Genomic DNA, 22843 nt, shown 5'->3' on the forward strand with positions numbered 1-22843 from the left:
ACCCAGAGTTGAAATTATAATACACGCATCACACACCGGGTTAACAAGCCTCAGTCTTTATAGACCTACCAAGATACCCGCTTCGGGGACCTTGGAAGAGCACTTGGCTCCCAGCCCCACCACATCTTTCACAGCTATAGTGCAGCAAGCAGATGATCGTCAGAATTTATGTTCTTAGCAGAACTGCTGGACATGCAGTTTCAGGGTGAGAGACGCTCCAGTGGTGGCAGTGCCCAGGTGAAGGGGGGAGAAAGTGAGCAGAACTAGGGTGGAGGATGTGGTGGAAGAGAGGGAAAAAGCAAAGGGAAAGATTAAAATTGGGGTAGAGGGGAGACAGTGGCAAGGGGATGGGGGTTACAAATAAATCTACCACCAGGCTGCAACCAAATTCAGAGTTCCCTGGGAGACAGAGTGACCTCTCCCCAAAGGGAACCACACAGAATCCCAGCCACCCCTCTGAAGGGAGGCACAGAGTAGGCTCCCATTTTGCACATCTGGTTTTGGGTTTCCGGTTAGCTCTGGGCAGGTTTCTTATCACTCTGCACAGATCTGTAAGCTAGAGGAGTTTTCCCTGAACTGAAATCCCAAAGGAAAACATGTCCTGACTGTGAACAGCGAGCCTACGCCTCTCCTGTTCCAACAGCAGGCATGGCCAGGGCATTGTGATTTATCAGCACGGGGACACAAGGGAGAGGGTTTCTATGCAAAATAAATCAACTGGGGTGTGGGGGAGGGGACATCTCATTGCAGGTGCCTCCTGCTGTAATCGCTTTACCACTAGCAAGCAGTGCAGTCAATATTAAACAGGGATCCATCAAAAGAAGACTTACAAAGAGGAGTACAATTTAATTCTCTCCCTAATTTAATCTAATTAACCCTTGCAGGGAAATGGCTAGGGATGGAGGGCTGGCTTGGAGCCCCCTTCCTGCAGCAGTCTCCCTCCTCACCTCCAAGAACCTTCAGTGGCAGAGTAATTAATGTATGTTGGCAGCCCCCTCCGGGATCCAATCACCCCGTTTTGCTCTTTATTCCACACTCCGAAGCGGACAACGAAAGCCCCACTGCAGCAAAGAAACTAGAGCAGCTCTTCCCCCTGAATGCCTCGGTGAGCATTATTCCTGCAGTAGCTATGCCCCAGCATCAGAGGCAGAGAGGATCAGCTTCCTCAAAAGCACAGAGCCACAGAACCACTGGCTAAGAACAGCCCATGGCTTCTGAGGAAGGGGAGGATCAGAAAGCAGCCCCGAGGCAGTGACACCTATGTGTATTATAGGATCAGCTGTGTCAGAAGCTCAGCTATCCAAGACACCAGCTTTTGCCTTGTAGCGTGTGTATATACCTGTCATATGCAGGCAGAGTATAAATAAAATGCACAACTTCTTAGCACTTCTGTTAGCAAGGGGGCTTCCCAAAACATCTTGTTAACAGACATCCCCTTGCGGCAGAAAGCGAAAGCCCACTACCAGCTTCAGTGCCAGATCTTCCAAGAAAAGGAGAGAGACTCTGTTGTTCACACCTGGTGGGGGGATACTTGATTTGGGTTTTACGCATTAAGTTAAAAGCCTGCCATCTATGTCAATGTTGCAAGGAGACATAGGGCTTGTTATGGGGTTCATAGGGAGGGTGGAAGCTCAGCTCAGGCAGTTGGCATCTCTGAGTTTTATCCCAGACTTGGCCAGGTTTCTTCTCCTCAGTCTTATGAAAGCTTAGAACTTGGCTCAAAAGCAAGTCACGTTGCTGCACCAGGCACTAGTTGCTAGGAAGCATAAATACCCAGAAGATGCCAAATTCTTCCCAGGTGGGGAGAAAGCGGGCCACTACCTGTAAGCAGGCAGTTTAAGACATTCCTATTCAACTCCACCCCCACTCACTCTTCCTTTCACAAGCAGCTAAAAAACCATGGAGACTGCAGAGCATCAGCTGCCTTACTGAGAAAAGGCCTCTTGTTCCAGAACAGCTGAGACAGTCCAAGCTTTGCAAATGCTGCTCTTCCAGCCAGGGGAAGGAAAAGCACATGGGCATGCAATAGCTTTCCAAATCTGCCAATGCTTCCTACCTGCACTGCTTCACTCCACCTAGTATCCTCATTAAACAAAACAGCTGTGCTTGTTCTTTTACTGCCATCCATTTGTACAGATACTCAAATAAAGCAAAACAGTACAGGCTGTTTGTGGGGGTGGGGAGGAGGATGGTATATAGTACCCTACATTTAGTTCATTCATTTACTAATTGGGTCAAAGCCTCAGGTAATAAATTGTTTGGGTTAAAAGTAATACAAACTTCCCACCAAATTTTCTTAATCGGTTTCAATCACTGGAAGCAGATGTGAGTGGACAGTCACTACTCCTATTTACTTAAATGACAAATTGGGGCGGGGGGGGGGGGAATACAATAAGAGCCTAGGAATGACCCAAGTGACAATTAAAAAAAAAAAAAGACTACAATAAAAGCTGTGCAAATTCTAACATTGTGATTGGCATAATACACACAACCACATGCTGTGTGAACTAGGATATTTACCCAGCTGCTCAAATGGACACAATATCAAATGCTCATAGGGGAGCAAGTAGTAATCTCTGTATTTGGGTTGCCTGTCACTTTCCACTATAGAAGATTCTTGTGACTTTTGTTTATTTTAGAGGGGTAGCCGTGTTAGTCTGTATCCGTAAAAACAATGAGGAGTCCTTGTGGGACCTTAGAGATTAACAAATGTATTTGGGCATAAGCTTTCGTGGGCTATAACCCACTTCATCAGATGAAAGGGAAAATACAGTAAGCAGGTATAAATAGACACCACATGAAAAGATGGGAGTTGCCTTACCAAGTACGGGGTCAGTGCTAACGAGGCCAATTTAATCATGGTGGATGTGGCCCATTCCCAACAGTTGACAAGAAGAGGTGAGTATCAACAGAGGGGAAATTATTTTTTGTAGTGACCCAGCCACTTTGTAGTTGACTGCATTTGCTCCAGTCCCTCAGACAAACACCTACAGGATCTCTATCAAGCATTCTTAAAACTACAATACCCACCTGGGGAAGTGAAGAAACAGATTGACAGAGCCAGAAGGGTACCCAGAAGTCACCTACTACAGACAGGCCCGGCAAAGAAAGTAACAGAACGCCACTAGCCCTCACTTACAGCCCCCAACTGAAACCTCTCCAGTGCATCATCAAGGATCTACAACCTATCCTGAAGGACGATCCCTCACTCTCACAGTCAGGCTCCCTGCAGTCACTACCCCTAGACCCAGAACATGGTACCAGCAACTCATCCCCCTCTGAGATAACAACCTGCTTCAGTTACCAGCTAAGTTAGTCCTGTAGCTCGACCAGTTGTGCTGTGGTTCTGAAGGTTCAGTGATGCATGATGTGGCATGGAGGAATTTATTACAATTACATGCCTTTACTTTTTTTACTTAAAAAAAAAAAACACTAGGAAATTACATACAAACCCTCCTATGTTTAAAGAATATTGTTTAGTGTACAAAGTCAAACACTCGGGAAATGCAGAATTCAAGTTGCCTGTACAACCTTGATTTGGCCCCCTGGTGCGTATACATTATGAAACAGTCTTTACATGATCACACACTATTTTTCCCACAAGGCCCCTGCCTCCTTCAGCACACAGGATGGACACACCAGGAGGGCAAACAAAGATTGTACAGGGAACTGTAAATCTGGCATTTCCTAACTTTTGAGTGCATCCTGAATAGTTTTTATCCATAGTTTCAATGAAAGCGATAGGAATTAGCTGAACTGAAAGAAGAGAAAGGCACTGAAGTGTAATGTCCCCTCAGGTACCACGAGGAACGTAGTAATACTGAAGTGTGCAGTGTAGACGTGGCCTCCTTGGCAGTGTGATATCGTTGCCTACTATGCAGAGGACACTTCAAGTTGTTGCGTCTAGATGTGGGATTGTCTATGCCAGGGGTGGCCAACCTGTGGCCCCGGAGCCACATGCGGCTCTTCAGAAGCTAATATGCGGCTCCTTGTGTAGGCACCAACTCCGGGGCTGGAGCTACAGGTGCCAACTTTCCAATGTGCCGGGGGGGGGGGGGGGGGGGGGGGGGCCTCACTGCTCAACCCCTAGCTCTGCCACAAGCCCTGCCCCCACTCCACCCCTTCCCGCCCCCTCCCCTGAGCCTGCCATGCCCTCGCTCTTCCCCCCACCCTGAGCCTCCTGCACACCATGAAACAGCTGATTCGGAGGTGCGGGGAGGGCGGGGGAGGAGCTGATCAGCAGGGGTGGGAGGCACTGGGAGCAGGGCGGAGCGGACCGGGGCGCTGCTGACGTATTACTGTGGCTCTTTGGCAATGTACAGTGATAAATTCTGGCTCCTTCTCAGGCTCAGGTTGGCCACCCCTGGTCTATGCTTTCCCAGTGCCTAACAGAGATGAGGAGGAGGATGGAAGTGAACCTGCAAAGGCTCACTCCAGGTATGACAGAAGTGAGGTCAATAGGTAGAGGAAGCGTTTGGGGGAAGTTTGCTGGCACAATATGCCTTCTACTTGGGGTGGGAGGGGGGGCCTATTCAAGCGTGCCACACACCTTGCAGTTTCAGGGAAGGAGCCACATTAGAACTATTGCTACTGCTGGATTCTCAGACAGTAACCGTGGGACGTAGTGCCTTTTTTCATCTATGTTTGGCCTGAGGCTGCAACAGTCCCTCTTTGATGAAGGCCTCACAACAGTGATCCACGCCTTTATAACCTCAGGCTGGATTACTGCATGCTACCTTTGAAAAGTATCCAGAAGCTCCAGGTAGCACAGAATACAGAAACTTGTTTCAAGTGGGGTGTGGCACTAGGAGTTCCAAATACTAGTGATTTAAACTCTGCCCCAACTAGCTTTTCACTTCTGTATGAAGTTCCAGGCGTAAAGCCCTACATGCTCTGAAACCCAGTCACCCACAAGATTCACTTCTGTCCCACCATAGCAGTCACATTGCACTCCACTGCTCATACTCTTTCTTCCTAGGGTAAACATCTCCATTCAGCCAGCGGCAACGAATTCTCAGCGAAGAGCTCATGCCCCTAGAACATGCTCCCTCCAGCAGCGTGACAGCACCCAGGTTCCATAAGCTTCAGTGTACAGTGCAAAGAACAATCTTTCTGGTCAAGCTCTGACTGTCTGTTTAGTTTACTAAGTGGTTTGATTCCGCCGCCCCCCCCCACCCTTTTCTGTTGTACAGTGGGGGGGTTGTTCTGGCCTTTAAATTGCAATGGTGATACCCCATTCTTTTGTAATTTAGTGTTTAACAATTTACAGCACCCAGGTGCTTGGCTTAACTACACATTTTTAAAATAAAGCAGCCCTTCAGAAGTGAAAAGGGGAGATTGATGGAAAATGGGAGAGAATTGGATTTTAAAGACTGGAATCCATTCTCCTACTGGCAGTCAAAGTGATGAGTTCTTCCAGCAACATTAAGTGGTGAATCCCATTGCTTTTTTCACACCTCCGCCCCTTTTAAACTCTGCACTGAATGAGACAACAGTTGAAGTGGATCAATTCACAGTGGGTCAGCAAAGCAGTACTTCTTTCTGGAGGGCTGCCTTACAGTGATACAGACTCTAAGCTTCAAATTAAAAAAATAAAATGAGTGTAGTAACTCAAGCTGTGAAGACAATCCTAAAAATAGGAACTAATCATAAACCCAGGAAGAAATGTCTGCTCACATCTGCAAACAGGCTGAAACAATAGCTCAGAGATTCTTCTGGCCAGATCACCATTTAGTCCACCCCTTCTGGGATCACAACGTTCATGAAGACAACTGTCCACATGCCATCTCCAGATGGTTTTATGCCCCAGCTTGGGCTCTGTGCCATTATTCCAGGGGCTGGCAAGGGAACCCAGGGCCCCCACTACACCAAGTTCCAGCCAAGGCACCCTATAACCAGCAATCCAAGTCCTCAGTCCCTATTGATATTTTCTTTACTGCTTCTGGGTTCACCACTGGAGCTCAGTCTACTTCCCCTTGGCTACTTTGCCCCTCCTACCTTCTTGCCAGACTCCTTGCTGCAGGACAGAATCTAGGGCTTACGCTCACCCTGGACTTGTCCCTAATGGCCTCCCTCATCCCAGGGAGTGCCTGCAGCCCCTTCCCATGCAACCTCATTCTGCTCTTAGCTTCTTGGCTTTATAATACTGGTCCAGCCCTTCCCAAGCTGGGCTTCACTCTCAGTTAACCCTGGTTCTCCTTCTCTCAGGTGATGCCAGGTGACCTAACTGGCCTCTCAGGCCCTCATTAATCCTATCAAGGCTGGTATGGGATGCACATCCCATCACAAGGTCACTACTCAGAAGTCTAATGATGGCAATTTAAAATGTCAAGATTCTTAGCTATTTCTCCGGGATGATCATATTACAAAGATCTATTGTGAGTAAAGACCCCTTCTGGTATCCCAAGTGGGTCAAGCTTGGCTAGTGGGCAGAACTAAAGAGAGTACTACCCCTCTTCCCCCATGCCCAGCCCCTGGGCAGAGTAGAGGGCAGGAAAGCAGACCAAGGCAATTTACTGTGAGTTGCTTTTCCTTCAGCATGAATACACTCCCCTCTCTCCATTGTCTGTCTAAAATGGGTGGGGGAGGGGAACTGAGGAGGTGGAAAACAAATGTTCCGGCTTCATTCCAACAGATCTATTTTTCCAGGGGGAGTTCGGCCATTTATCATCTTCTTGGCCAGAATCGGACAACGAAACCTTGGGTTGTAGCTTCTTGGCACAGAAAAACAAACAAAAAGGTGAACCCCAAGCCCAGCTGCAGAAACGACTCTCCACTTTAAACTGCATTAGTAGTCTGAACAACCCTCATCTATTAGCCCAACCAGCTCCATGGTGCCAGCTCCCCAAATGGTGTCTAAGAGCACAATATCCCAAAGCCAGGAATTATTTCACAGCAGACCAGAGTCCCTGCAGGTGGGTCTAACCTCTCCAGAGAAGTCAATCCTCTTCAAGGGAAGAGGATGAAAACTGCCTCTATTGCGACTGGCATTCCCTTGAATATCTGAGGGCAGCGTTGTTGCCATCTTGGAATGCATTCCTAACTCAGGTCTTTACAGGCCACCATGTTCTGCTCAGAAAGGAATCTTAAAACCTAAGGCCAAGTACTGCCTGCCTCAGGAGCTTGGGCACAGAACAACTGGAGATGTCATCCCCTGAAGAACTGCTGGCAGCACACAGGCTACATGTCAGGAGAATTCCTGCACCTTTGAGGACAGCCCCAGTTCTGTTTGAGACCTTGAGCCCGATACTCCCTTGCCGTGAACTTTGTGCCGTCATTTCCACCAGTGCAAAATGCTCCCACGTCAGAACGGTGCGGGGCCAGAGAGAATCAGGCCCCTTGTTTGTGCCGAAGGTATTTCTAAGGCTTCTCTCAGTGTGTTGTTTAAGCTCAGCAAACAAGCTCTGTTGAGGGAAACTATCCTCAAGGGGGACAGGAAGGCTGGTCACCTTATAGTTTGGGGTTTAAATGATCTGTTTCCAGACTATGCTTCCAAACTGGGAAGAAGATGCAACAAATGTTGGGATGTCAGAAATAGCTATGGGTTATTACACATGCCCCAGCGTGTCTGGCCTTATTGCTAGCTGATTTGGGTGAACAGGGGCATATATTCAGATATACAGAGATGCCTCAAGTCTGATCTTCCCAGAGCACCCCCCAGGAGAGGGTAAGGATAGTTCAATCTCCAAACCCATTTAAAGCAGACAGGCCAAGGATTAACTGTTAACAAGTTTACCGATTACAGACGCTCCCCAGGTTACGCAAGACCTGACTTATGCAAATTCGCACTTACGGAAAAAGTTCCGTAAGCTAGAAATAGGTGGGGTGGGGTTTTTTTGTTTTTTGGGGGGGCTCTCCGGAACAGAACGATTGCGTAAGTCGGGGAGCGTCTGTAATGCCAACTGTGATGGCAGTGTGCATTGTGCACATTTGTTCATTGGAAGCCACCAACTCTACTCAGACCCCTATACAGCTATCACTACAAACCTGGACCAAATTTGAACCGGGGGGGCATGAAGTCTCCTTAGCCAATTACCAATCAATGATGGGATCTGCCTTGTCTGGATTACAGCTTGTTAGTGTTCTACTGTCACTCCATCCATTTCCTCTCCAAAAATCCCTGTACTGGCAATGCCAGAGTCCCCCATCAAGGTTATGCAATAGTTACCTTCTATTTGGTTAAAGGGCATTTTTTCCTGTATGACTGATTCTCTACTGTGTTGCTTGTTGTACAATTAGCTATATACCAGGGAAAATCATGGTTAAAATATTCCAAGGGTTTCCAGATGGGGATCACTGGGAACTGCTCAGCCTTACAGGCCTGTCTATATGCAACTCAGAGAAGAATTTGGGAGGAAACCAATAACCACGGCTGAAAAAAAACTTCACCCTTTCAGCTTCCAGTGGGATTTACCACTCAGTCATTTGAGACAGCTCCACACGTGCTGAGCAGATTTCTGGCTGGAGAAACGCTGACTGCGGCTGATTCACTCACCCTCCCTCCCCTTAGCTGTGACACAGACTGCTGTCATCTTCCTGTTGGTTTATAACCTGTCAGTCACCTCCCTAGATTAGTGGGAAGCAGATCTTGCATGGCCATGACCCAGGAGGGTTGTCCAAGTTCAGGAGGTTTGCACGGAGTAATCCACACCAAGCAAGAGGGAGAGAGATTTTGCCCAGCTCACTCCTTGCACAACCCAGTCTGGCATGTGAGTTTATCTAGCGAGAAAATCCTGCACCATCAGAGTCCAATGCGCCTGGAGCAGCAGCGACAAAATGAAATTTGACCCAGGAGGGCACATGGCATTCCATTGCTAACTATGGGACACCAGCTCCCACCTCCAAGGAGTAATTGTCATGCAACATAATTCTAAGGTAAAAAGCTGAAACAAAAGAAGCTTTGCTCCTATCCAAGCAGCTTTTACAAAAAAGCAGCAGCAGCGGAGAAGTCTTAATATTTTCCTCTTATCTTAAATCTTTGATCACATGACACCCTCATTTATTTCCTTCCCATCTGTGAACACAGAATCATGAAAATGTAGGTCTAGAAGGGACCTTGAGACCCCCTGCACGGAGGCGGGACCTAGTAAACCTAGACCATCCCTGACAGGTGTTTGTCTAATCTGTTCTGAAAAACCTCCAGTGATGGGATTCCACAACCTCCCTTGGTAACCTGTTCCTGTGCTTAACTATCCTTATAGTTAGAAAGTGTTTCTTAATATCCAACTTAAATCTCCCTTGCTGCAGATTAAGCCCATTATTTCTTGTCCCACTTTCAGTGGACATGGAGAATAGCTGATCACCATCCTCTTCATGACAGCCCTTAACACATTTGAAGACTTATCAGATCCCCCGCTCAGTCTTCTTTTCTCAAGACTAAATATTCCCAATTTTTTTAACCTTTTCTCATAGGTCAGGTTTTCTAAACCTTGTAACATTTTTGTTCCTTTTCCCCTGGACTCTCTCCAGTTTGCCCACATCTTTTTCCTGAAGTGTGGTGCCCAAAATTGGACATAGTATTTCAGCTGAGGCCTCACCAATGCCAACTAGAGCGGGACAATTACCTCCCATGTCATACATAAAACACTTCTGTTAATTGCAATTATATCACATTGCTGGCTCATATTCAATTTGTGATCCACTATAATCCCTAGATCCTTTTCACCAATTGACTGCCTAGCCAGTTATTCTCCAAAGTGTAGTTGTGCTTTTGATTTTTCCTTCTTAAGTGTAGTAGTTTGCACGTCTTTATTGAATTTCATTTTGTTGATTTCAGACCAATTCTACAATTTATCAAGATCATTTTGAATTCTAATCCTGTCGTCCAAAGTGCTTGCAACTCCTCCCAGCTTGGCGTCATCCGCAAATTTTATAAGCATACTCTCCACTCCATTATCCAAGTCATTAAGGAAAATATTGACCAGTGTTGGACCCAGGACAGACCCGTGCAGGACCCCATTAGACACGTCCTCCCAGTTTGACAAGGAACCATTGACAACTATTCTAAGCATCGATTTTCAACCAGTTGTGCACCCACCTTATATTAATTTCATCTAGACCACATAACCCTAGTTTGCTTATGAGATTGTCATGTGGAACTGTGTCAAAAGTCTTACTAAAAATCATCGTGTATCGTGTCTACTGCTTCCCCACTATCCCTAGGCCAGTAACCCTGTCAAAGAAGGAAATCGGATCGGTCTGGCATGATTTGTTCTTGACAAATCCATGTTGGCTATTCCTTATAAACCTATTGTCCTCTAGGTGCTTACAAACTGATTGACTGATAATTTGTTCCAGAAACTGAAGTTAGGCTTTCCATTTCCTGCTCAAGTGGACCCTATCTCTCCCCAGCAGGCCTCCTTCCTGGAATAGCATTCCATGGTGGAGGAAACCAAAGCTTTCCTGTCAATGCCATCTGTGCATTCATCTCCAGGATGTGTCCATCGCTGCTTGGGCCCCTTCCTCCGCTGAGAGGATGGACAAGACCACCACCTACAACTCTGATGCCTTCAGCCTCCCTCCCAGAGCCCTGCAGTCACTACTGATATGCTCAGGGTCATATCTGGCAGTGTCATTAATGCTCATGTGGATGAGACACATGGGGTAGTGGACAGAGGGACAAATGAGCCTCAACAATATTTTTGAAATGCCTTGGATGTGGGTTCCAGTCAGGCAACACACTTCCCAGGACATCAGGTCAGGTCAGAAGATGAATGTCTCTGTCCTCCTCAGAGGGAGCCCCGACCACCACCACCACCCTACATCTCCTTCTCTTGGATGTGCTGGATGTGACTCTCCCAGCCTTACAGGCAGGTGGCTCCTCTTCCTCAGCCACTAGGGTCTGCCCCTCACCTCTTGTTGATAGTACAACATACTGGTTCTTGACCTTGATGGACAGGGGACATGGGAGGGGGTGTGAATCATTGTCTAGTGACCACCTCAGGCAGCGACCAGTCTCCTGCCCACAGAGCAGCCAGCTCTCCTTCCTCCTGGTGCTGCCATAGTCATCTGTAGTTGGCTAGCATCCTCCATCCCAGACATCTTCATGTGCATCCTGTCAATGAAGTCCTCACAGGCCCAGATGCTACGCAGAAGAGCCGCCACCTCCTGCAGCTCTCTTACCTGCTTACTGAAGGATTCCACCTACAGGCACCTCCCACACCAGGTGGTTACACCTACCTGGCTTTCTTCAGCAGAGACACGCAGGCCACATTCCCAGCAAGTCAAGACCAGGTAGAAGCCTCTGGAGGCAGGATCCCTGTCTGGCCAGGGTCCCACCGGTGCAGGCAGAGGAAGAACAAGCAGTGCTGTTGGCAATGTTTCATTTTCCTCCCACCGCACATTCATCCTTGCGGAGTATCTATAAGCTAAAACCCTATCTCCCTGCCTTTCTCTGCTGGCAAACTCCATTAGTCTCTCTGCTGCTCCTGCCACTGGGAGCCGAGGAACCTGGGTAATTCAGCATCTGCACAGCTTCCGAATGAGGTTTCTGGATCATTTGTTTAGTGAATTTAATGCACGTGCATCTCACAAGCCGAGGGTCTATGTCTGCATTAGCTAAGACAGATTCTGTGAAAGCTCCCAGGGTAACTCATTCAACACACCTTGATATGGAGGACTGGAACAATGAATTACTCTTTTCTTGAGCTGCCAAGCATACAGAGCTATGCTGGTTTGTTGTTTTTTGCTCTTTTGGGTGGAGAGGATGGTAGATGTGAGAAAATGTCCAAGTTGAGACCCGCTAACTCAATACACTTGTTACTCAATACAGCTTTGAACTCAGCTTCCCCAAAGAGACAGTGTAATGTGTTAACCCATGTGCCACTCACCTCTGTCACTGCAGCAGCCAGTTGGTAATAGGAGCTAATAGGAAAGAACAAGCTGATTAGATCATAGCAGTGCTTCTTACTTACTAGGAGACAGTGTTTAAAAAACACAGTGATTTGAACAGCACAGAACTTTACTACCCTCTGCCACAGGCTATCCTGGGCAAAACACAAGACTACCAGAGTGCTGTGCACGCTCCCTGGCAGCTTGGCTGCTCCCTGGAGCAGGTAACTGAGTTGTCTGAATGGAGCAGAGGTTCATGACTGACTGAGCCAAGAAGAGGGGTCAAGAGTGGATTTTTAAAAAGGAGAAGTAAAACGAGTCACTCAGTCACGCAGCCCTACAAGCTTTTGAAAAACAAACACCAAAGAGCTGACTCAAGTCATCGGAGCATCTGGCCTGGAATTCAAACAGACAGATATATTTTCCCCCTTTCAAAACATTTTTTTTTTTTTTTACACTAGCCATCAGTAATCTCAGAGGATTTTCTTAGCTTTGTTTCCCTTCTTGTTTCCAGGAGACAGAACCACAGTGAGCTACTGCAAAAAGAGAAGCCAGAATGAAAGAGGGGCAGAGGAAACTGTCGGGAGACAAACCAAAAAGGGAACCAAAAAACAGGGTCTTGCCGGCCAAAAAAAATCCAATACGTTTTCCCCTTTAAGCTGACAGTGCCACTCGCCGCACAATAAACCACGCAGACATAGGTCAAGTTAAACTAGTCCGAGCTTATTTCACTCACACTCTTGTCAGCATAAGAACAAGACGACAAGGATGGCAGATGAGAGACCTTCCAAGAAACAAGAAAAGTACATCCCCCATCTATTCATGCCTCCCCAAGCAAGACCATTACCAAAGGGTTGTCCTAGAATATCTGCCACCTTCAGTGCATTTAGCCCCTACACACAGGCCCCTGGAATGGAGTGAAAACATTCCACCTAACAAGAGCCAGACCAGGAAGAAAGCAAACACGTACACTAGGGGCTAGAAGGCTCAGTGGTGAGTTAAGGAGGCTCAGTAGGGTCTGGGATGGGTTAAGGAAAAAGGCCAGGATTCAGATTCCACAGTAAGAAGGACCCAGAGGCAGGCAGGCAAAGAAAGGGGAGCTAACGGCAGCGCAGAACACAGCTGACCGATGCAGCAGACCTGGTGGGGGGATTGGGCTTACTCTCTCAGGAGGAAGGTCAAGGATGCAGCAGTCTGTTCTGGTCAGAATTGGAATAAGTGTGGTGCTTCCAATGTGGTCCCTAGTGAAAGCACAAAGCTGCTACATAATCGGTCCCTTCGGGTAGGTCACATTGGAAGAGTAGGGGATTTGCATCTCAGGCCTGGGATACACCAGCACATTTGTACAGTGTTGAGTACACCACTGGAATATCTGCAATGCAGGTGAGTGCATATTGGAGGTGCAAACCAGCTGCCTTATGTATGGCTCTAGCTAGTGAAATCAATGTCAATTTGAAAAGCAATAACATTCGGCAAATTCAACCAAACAAAAATAAGATCAAGATAGTGATGCCAGGCTCCCTGCAAACCGCCCAGAAGGGAGAAATCCACTGGGAATGAGAATGGAAAGTAATAACAAAACAAACTGAACTCGCATCCAATTAGGTCAGCACATTATTCCTCTTATGTGTTTTGAACCCATAACAAGCACTAGGGCAAACTAAGCACAAAAGATGGTCTTGACAGCCCCAAATCACATCAGCATCACAAAACAGCCAAGCCATGGCGTGCAAACAGCAATGCAAATAAACCATTCACGTTGCTAAACACACAGCTGGCATAGGCCATGCGTTTCTTGCTAAGGACCTATGGTGTTACCATAGTAAGTACAAGGAGTCCTATGCAAAGGTCTAAAGAACTGAATAACCTTTTAATTATCCAGAATAATCCCCACGTGTCCTTACATGTCTGACAGCACTGAGTAGGCTGATTCTTGGCATGCATGAGCTTCTCACAGGAGAGCACTAGCAACAAAATTAGTTTATTTCATGCTGGAGAAGAACCAAAAAAAACCCTAAGCTTGCTCTGCTTCTCTCTCTCATATCCCCCTCTTCAAATGCCAATGTATTCAGTGTTAGAAAACATTAGGGGGAGATAATGTACATTGGAATCCATTTGCCTGGGTTCTGTGGGTTTAAAGGTGAAGGACACGGATCTGTACTTGGGTGCAGATCTCAAACTGCAGTCAGTTTAAACAACAGCATTTTTTTAAATGAAGTAAAGAGACATCACAAGACTTAAACAGGTTCCAGAGCAACCCCGGGACTTCTGCATCACAAGATGGCCTTCACACCATGAGAAGGCAGGCAATTTATGTTTACCCAGCTATGTTTTCCCTCAGGCCTGCCTCTCACACCCAAGCGAAGCTCTTATGAAAGCTCTTTTGCCTTATTATTTATATAGCAGCATATGTTTACAAGGTGTTTTACAATAGATAATAAACGCTAAATACAGAATGGAATCCCAGTCCGCAAGGGCTCCCAGCCTTAAAGAGCATGAATGACAGTACAGCACAGAACAAATGGGAGCAGCTAGTAGTCATCATAGCCAGGAGGAGGCTTCAATGGAACAGATGGATCTTATCTAGCAGACACCGGTTCCCCAGCATACCTGGCTCTTGAAGGGCCCATACATAAAAACCAGAACTCCTACTATAAATATATTGTATAATACAAATTACACTTCTAGTCACCCATACCCAAAACTTAAAAATTCACTTGCCAATGGCACCCAGGAAACTCTCTTGTGAGCGGGCAAGAATAGGAGAGAGCAAAATTTCAGGTCAGGTCCATTGCCTCCACCTATTACTTTAAGCAACAGTGACAGAGAGAGGAAGCTTAAATTTCATTGACTTGCATCTTGCATGCTCCTACATGCCATCTACAACTGCCCTCCCAAGTTCCTCCTTCCAGCTCCACTCTGGGTCCCCTCATCTGACTTAGACCCTTTTCTCTCCACACAAATTGCTCTCACCAAAGTCTCCAATTGCAACTTTCTGGCTAAATCTCAGGCCTAATCCGCCTTGGTACTTCTGTTGCATTTGACAATGTTCATCATGCCCTCCTTGAAATGTTTTCCTCACTTGGCTTTCATGATTCCATCCACTTCAGCTTCTTCTCCTATTTCTGAGGCACAAGTTTCTAGATATAGCTATCTCAGCAAGCCAAACAGGCAGTTGCCTACCAAAGAAGGCTAGCTGGGCATGTCAGAGGTCATCTATATCTTCACACAGAACACAACTAATCTGCAGCTAATGTAGAACTCTGGCAAACGGAGGTTAGAGGTATTAGAAATGTGTGGGACAGTTATCAAAATATGGGCTAAAACTTCAATGGAGACAGGGATTCGGTAACTAGAGCTTTGTCTTAGTGGATCACCTTTACAGCAGAGTAACCAGTCAAATTAGAAAATACTAAGTATTCTATGTTCCCAGATCATAACATTCAGGGAAATCTTCTGCTGATTTTGTCTGCCATTGCTCTGCTCCAGAATACAGCCATTATAAAATAGATAAGATCAATATCATTACTAGTGTTAGGAGTCAGAACATAACCATCCCGATTCCTCAGTCTCAGTAACAACAACCCATATTCCATTTAAATTTACTGACCCTCTTGTGGCCAATAAGACGAGATAAAAGCTGTTTTATTGGGGAAATATTCATAAACAAAAAAGGCCACCGTGCTAAGGGGGCACTGTCCTTCCCAGGGGATCTGAGCTCAGTTTCTCAGGAGATGTGATGATATGAAGGCAGAATGCCCAATCTCTAGGTGCAGAGGAAGAAAATGTCTAATTATTCTTGAGCAACCTACTGTGACCAACCTTCAGAGCAGCATTTATAGGCTCCCGAGAGACCTAACCTCCTTATCAGGATAATATTGTGGGGTGGGGGTGATTAGGGAAAAAAAGGATGGGGGGTGCATTCCAGAGGATACCTGTACTGAAGCTACCAATGTAGTCAGACTGGATTTCTCTCTCCATGTCTGGGTGAAGAGCACAACGCCAGACATCACAGAATACATGCAAGAGGGTTATTCCATGCTACAGTTGCCATCTCTTAGAGAGCATCACTATTAGAAACACTGAGTTGAACATCCATTGAGTTATGTGCACGTTCAACACACTAGAGAATCTAATAAAAACGCAAGGCATTCAACACTTAGCTGAAAGCACGAGGAGGAAGAGCTGAAAAGAATCTAATTAAAAGATGTCAGTGAAAATGCAGTCCTTCTAACAAGCTATTAAACCAATGTTGTTGAGAGGAGTCGTCCTCACATTTTAGGAGACTACTTAGTGAAAATTAACAGCCTCCTCACCAAAGACTGTATTTGATACACCAGTGTAAAGATACAGTATTTATCAGGCAGGGTTAAGCTAAGGCCTTTCATGACGTGCGCAGTGACTCACCCTGCTGGATATGCGACAAGGCCGGTCCTGGGGTCGCAGGCTAATCCTCTGCCTCCCGACACAGTTATTCCTAATACTTTCTCCAAGGTCACCTAGTGCAAAAGGAAAACAGAAAGAGTCATGAGAGGCACTCACAGATGGATACATACGTGGGTGCCAATGGATTGCCTCATGCTGGCATTCCGAAACATGGTTCCCAGAGGGCAATGAAGAGAGCATCAAAAGTCACTCAGACAACATCCAGTGGAAGAGTACTGTCACTTTTAGGGATCCCAAGGGAGACCTGTAGCTAGTGTAAATGGGTTTGCAAATGCAAGCATCCCTTCCCACTCTGTAAAGTTGTTGTTTGCAATATCTGCTTTTTCCAGCCAAGGAGATTGGCTTTGGAAAGGAAAGAAACAGAACAGGAAACAGCCGCTTGAAGGCTTTATGAACCCACCAAGACTTTGTCCTTTTGCAGAACCTCCTCTTTGAGGTTCTGAAGCATTCAGAGAGCTTTCCCTTACTGCCCTTCCCCACCCGCCCGCTCCTCTAATCATTTCCACATGCCTCTGTACTGCTGGGTTCCCACTGGGACTAAAACAAACGCTGGCAAAGAGTCTCCAGCCTGGTGGTGCAGGCTCAAGAAGTTCCTGAGTAGGCATTCAAACTCTGGGATTCACTGAGGTTCTGCTTTCACCTGAGGCTCAAGGCAACTTGTCCAAGGCCATAAGGGCATCATGCGGAACAGAACCCAAGATCCAACTAGCTCTCACTCCTGCGTTCTAACCATCAGACAAGTATTTCTCAACTTTCTCAGGGTGGCGACCCCTTATTTGAAGTCAGAAATTCATATGACCTTCCCTTACATTTCTTACTCTTTTATAGAGGATGTATCCATTATAATAATGATAATCCTATATAAAATATAATTTCTTTGACTTCAACTACTACATTTGACCCTCCCAACTGCCTTTGGTAACACCACCACCACTCCCCCCAGTGGGTCAGGACCCTTCAGTTGAGAAAGATAGCATATTAGATCTTAAAACTGGTTTCCTTTTTAGAAATCTTTTTAAAAATGAATTTCATGCTTGTGAGGACAAAGTGACACAATGCTGAAGGCTGGGCCTTCTCAGTCAAGGGCCAGAGAGGACTTGAGAAAACCCTTCAGCTAAACTTAAGTCTGCTGTCCTCCCTGGTGTTCTCCTGACTGAAGCACAAAATTGTTCTCTTTCATTTACAGTTCATGCAATCTGGTTTTATTTATTGCATGTTATATGCATGTGTTTTCCCCAGCACCGCCATCCCTGCCAATTCTTGATTTTGTTGGGTCATGTTGTCTTCTGGTTTTGATTAACATAGTTTGAGTATATTTTGATATTTTCTTAAATATCCAGAAGCCTTCAGGCATGGGCGCCACGTAAGAAGTTATTATTGCAATGAATACTATGATCATCAATAGCTTCCCAGGAGATCAATGTCTTGTGCTCATCCAGACAACAGGATGCACAATAGACAGAGGTAAGGCAAGTTTTCCAGTGCCAATGTGCCCCAACACAGAACTGAAGGAATCACCGATATGGTGGAGAAGCGTGGTCTCTTTAGCCTTGAGTTCTCTGCTCAGGTTGCTAGAGAGGGTGCCAATAGCAACGGTGGATTTTGTGATATAGCTACACCTTCCACAAGGAACTGGACTGAGACCCCACCACCTCGTTTCACACAAGCCACCAAAAGGCAGCAGTTCCATAACTCATGGCTTTCTCTGTATTCAAGCTGGTGACCTAGAGATGGAAGATTTCATATCCCAATCCCCACAGCCATTCTGTCCTCATTCTTGCAAAATGAGTCTCTCTTTGGAAATGTGGCTTTTACAAAACTGTAACTAAATATGGTTATTAAATAAGAGCACACTATTAAAAATGCATCTATAAATCCACTAGCAAAGCAAGAAAACAGCTTTGCTCCAATTCCATTTTCCTTTAAAAAAAAAAAAACAAAAAACAATGTACTTGTGCTTTGTTCAGGTTTGTTACAGTGGCTTCAAAATACACCGCAAAATGTTTTTAAAATTCTGACTGGAAATTAATTACACACATACACACACACCCCTCTCCAGCACTGAAGCGCAGATCCCCAGCTCTCTGCCCCTCCAACTAACAGGGGTTCAGATCCCAAAGTAGATTGTTCTCAGCCCCAGAGATGGTGGATGGAAAGCAATTTACATCTCTCTCAAGTGATCCCATCTGGCCAACACTCCAGCCTTGTCTCATTATGAAAATTACCCATTTCTGATAATGGGCATCAACTGTGCAATTACCGCTTAGCGCCAGGTGCAGCCCAGACTGCTTTTAACCACGGTTTCCAAAAAGGCAGCGTATACACTATTTGTCCGAAGCCAAATAGTACCTGCGGCAGACACACGTGGTCAGCGATGGGTAATTTTCCCAGTGTAGACAAGGTTTCTGAGCAGTACGTTGATAGGCTCTTCAAGGAACTACATTCAGCTTCACAGGCTGGGGAGCATGGAGTTGGAAGACTCTTCCCACTCCCAGCTTTTAAGGAAAAAATGAACCGGAGAGAGTGTTACTTAAAATCTGTTCAGTCACCGTGAGCTCTCACTCTGCCCTACACCTCCCCCCAACCCTCACTCCCACACAGCCCTGTAGCATCACACTGCTCTTCCTTGGGTCTTCCTCTCCCATGTGGAGTGTTGCAGACACCCCAGGCAGCTGTGTAACATGGCAGGCTTGAAAATGCTTGCAGGCAACAAACGCCCCCTTTGTCCTGCCGCTTGTAGCAGGATTCAGACCCAAAGGGGATGCCCAGTCCACATGTTCCCATAAAATTATTTTCCTGATGAAAAGCATCTTCTTCCCTCCAGCTAATCACACACCCAACTCTGTTCCTTCCTTTAGAAAGGCAGAACTGTTGCTGAGGGTGTGATAGTTGGTCTTTTTACCATTGTATTTAGACCTATTAGGCATATAGGAAGCCTGCTGCCATGATTATGATTTGCAAGGCAAGAATTCATGAACTCATTTAACAAGCAGAATCTTAGAGATGCTACACAGCCATAACCTTTCCTTTTTCAGCTTCACTTATTGCAACACTCCACTATCCCCCAGACAAAAAGAAGACTGTAATCACCTGTCTCCAAGTCCCAATCAGACCTGAATAGTGTGGGAGTGAGGTGAACCTAAGATAGAAGAGTGGGGGTAGGGGGGTGGGGGGCACAGAGTTTGCATTCAGTGTTGGAAACTTGGGGTGTAGTTCTTCCATAGGTCCTTGAGTTGACCTCCCTTTTTGAACCCACACTTGTCATTTACACACATCAGTCCCTTGTTGGTACCTGGTATCAGGTAGTAGACACCTAACTGGCGCCTGCAGATAATTACAAGATTGAGTTGCAAAAGCTGTGCCTGCAATAATCTGTGCCCTCAAACTATAGGCCCAGAGGGGAGGCTAGATTTTAGAAGTCGGCCATCTCAGTGCCGACATAGCACAGTTGCAAAGAAGTTCCACCTGCTGGAACCCTTGCAGGACGTCCGGGAAAGGAAGCTCCCGTTGCTGAGCTGCCGTAGCTGGCACTCTCAGAGCACTGCAGAGAACAGCCAGAGCTTTCCCAGTTCTCCTGACCATGGAGAACCAGCCAAACACTGCAATAAGACACCCAGGCAGTGACCAAGTGGTCTCCAGGCCCCTCTGCTGCACCAGCTCCCTGCTCAATTACTGACAAACCTCTCCGAAAGACAGGTCTAACTGGTCAGCTGCCCTGAACAGGAAGAACAATCACAAACAAGAAGTGGGATGGACAGCTCCCAGTGAGGGGTTTTACCACTGGCTCAGGGAAGCTGAGGCCAGGTCGACACTACCGCGGGCGGTTGCTTTAGTGGCTCTAGTAAAGACCCACCAAATCAGCAGCAGCTTGCTCTCCAGTCAACCCCTGTACTCTACCCCCAACCAGAAGAGTAAGGTAAATCGACAGGAGAGTTTCTCCCATCGACCTTCCATGGTAACTCGACCTAAGGTACGTCGACTCCAGCTACATTATTCACATAGCTGGAGTTGCGTAGCGTAGGTCGACTGACCGCTAGTGTAGACATAGCCTGAGACACCAGCCACCGGCAGTTGTTGCTGCATTTGAGGGCTAGAACAAAATTTTAAGTCCTAAGAATAACCCCAGCTGCCCAACTCTCTCCCACATGCTGTGTTGTGCCAGCCTGGAAGAGCTTGGCATGCTCCCTTTGGGCTTGTGTACACGGCAACATTTATGGCCAGAAGTGGGAGAGGCACAAAATGTGGTCTTGCTTCTTACAGAGGGCATCAGCCGGTGTTACAGAACCAATGCTACAGGCTCTGACTGGGACCCTACCATTATAACACGCTCCTCCACCACAGTACACACTGTTGTGTAGATCCAAAGAAGCCAATCAAGCCAATACTATGGCTGAACCTGAGACGACTGTGTCTGAGCCGGGGCTTGCAGAGATTTCCTCTCCATTGTGAGCAGGGACTTTCCCCCCTGAGAACCGTATCAGTCAAGCCATGCTATTGAATCCTTACCTCCTTCCTTGCACCTCTTAGGCCACAGGATGGCAAGAGCTGTGTTAGGATCGTACTGTGGTCCAACCAGTGGGAGAGTTCTACAGCATAGCTTGATGGCCACTGTTCTCAGGAAAACAGAACCCTTGCCCACACTGGTCAGGGAAACCATCTGTAATAGACACTCCTAGCGTGGTTTCAACTGTAGGTTGGACAATGCCTTGATGTTGCTTCCAGACTGGATAGAAATACTACAGCAACACAGCTGATGCTTGTCACATCACTCATCCCAACACACAAGCAGGGAACTGCGTAGGAGTCCAAGAGCAATTTTGCCTCCCCCTCTCCATCCTCCCAAACACCAAATGGAACTCTTAACTGCACTACTGTTAACCCACCAGGCTAGCCCCATTTCCAGCCTTTCAACGCCATCCACATCTTCGGAGGCCCATGGAGCTACACATTCCCCATGAGAGCAGAGCTATTCTAGTTCAGAAATAAATAGCTGGAGAATTTAAGAGGAGGGAGAGGAGCTGTGTCCAACACCTCAGTACTTGAAAACGGCTCCCAAGAGAAGAACATCGTGAGCCACAGCTCACATCGTCAGCTACAGCTAACACACCAACAACAAATTCCTAAAGAAACATCAACCAGCAGCTTACAGGAGTCAGTAACTTAGAAAGGCCATTCCCAGTGATGACAGAGTCCATCACATACCTCAGCCATTCCGAGAGGGCAGCCCAAAGCTAAACAATGGGTAAGAATTACAACTGCTCTAAGGGCTTGTCTATAGCTGGAAATTAACTGAAAGTTATTCCAGAGCAATTATTCTGCAACAAGTTAGTCTGGAATAGTTATTCCATTCCAGAATAGCTGTTTCAGTCAGCTTCCAAGAGTAGACAAGCCCTTAGTTAAAAGCCTAACGTGGGCCAAGAGATCTACAGTAATACAATTAATGTTTTAGTCCATTTCATTAACTAACAACATCAAGCGAGCAAGACAAGACTACATCCTTCCCTGTCAATAAATCACATGCTCACATAATTCACTTAGCGGTACATCAATAATGTATTGGCACAGCCACATGCTTCTATGAGAGAAGTGGACATAGAAAACCCAGTGTTAAGAAAGCAGTGACGGAACTTGGTCATTGAATTTTGGAAAGACTAGAGCATCTTCACCAACAGTGCAGCAGTTGTCAATAACTAGTAACTATTTTGTCTGAAGAGTCAATATAGAATGAATTTTTTTTTTCCCCCTTACAAAAATCAAGGCTAGATTTCATGAAAGCCCCAGTTGACATGACTGTTCCCCCTGGATTCTGCCACTGTAGCTTTCAGCACCATTACAGTCCTGAATTTATTCAGAATGTTGCAACACAGCAAAATGACATGAAGTTGTTGACATTGGGGTGTGATGACACATGTGAAGATGCATCTTGGCCATGCATGGACAATCAACAGGTGAGTATGCACAGGCAGGAGTGCGCTATGGAGGCTACATTCAAATGGTGAGTGCCAAGCCCCAAAGCTAGCCCAGCTCTCAGACCACCAGCTTTCTCGCCAGCCCCCCAAACAGTGCACAAGTCCAAGTGTGCGTAACCATCAGGGACTGGTGCATACCACACAGCCTCTGATCTACTGTCTGAACACATGCTCTGATCTCCTGTTACTGTTGCAAAACAACAAAGGATTGAGGTATTCCACTTACCTCCGCTGTGCTTCGTTTGGCACATTAAACATGGAACACTAATTACAGTGAGTTGTTCTGCTTAAGGGGTTGTCAGCATTTCCATTGTAAAGCCTTCATTTCAGGGGTTTACAGTACAGCTGTGAAATATTCTCTTTGGGCTGAAGCTTGACGTGCAAAGGTTTGGCCCCAGACCAGGTTTGTCTGTTTGTTTGCTGTTGGGGGTTTGAGGTTTCTGGTTTTGGTCTTAAGGGTTTTTTTGTTTTGTTTGTTTTGGGGGGGGGATTTAAGGAGGGAGCTATTTCCAAGTTATCAGAATGCAAAACAACAAAAACCACACTGCTCCACTTGATTTCCTCCTCTCCCAGCCACCCCCTTTGTTGATGTGTTCTAA

The 22843-nt window shown here is 46.4% G+C and overlaps 1 protein-coding gene across 5 annotated transcripts in view; it reads right to left on the minus strand.

The window, feature by feature from the left end:
- MAPKBP1 (mitogen-activated protein kinase binding protein 1) overlaps positions 1–22843 on the minus strand; it is a 120740-nt gene that overhangs the window by 66418 nt on the left and 31479 nt on the right. For all 5 annotated transcript variants that reach the window (XM_027818141.3, XM_043549843.1, XM_043549846.1 and 2 more), the window contains exon 3: positions 16237–16328. In XM_027818141.3, coding sequence (XP_027673942.2) covers positions 16237–16328 — 92 coding nt within the window. The remainder of the gene's footprint in view (positions 1–16236; positions 16329–22843) is intronic.

Source organism: Chelonia mydas, chromosome 6 (genome assembly GCF_015237465.2).
Source record: "Chelonia mydas isolate rCheMyd1 chromosome 6, rCheMyd1.pri.v2, whole genome shotgun sequence".
Lineage (NCBI taxonomy): Eukaryota > Metazoa > Chordata > Testudines > Cheloniidae > Chelonia > Chelonia mydas.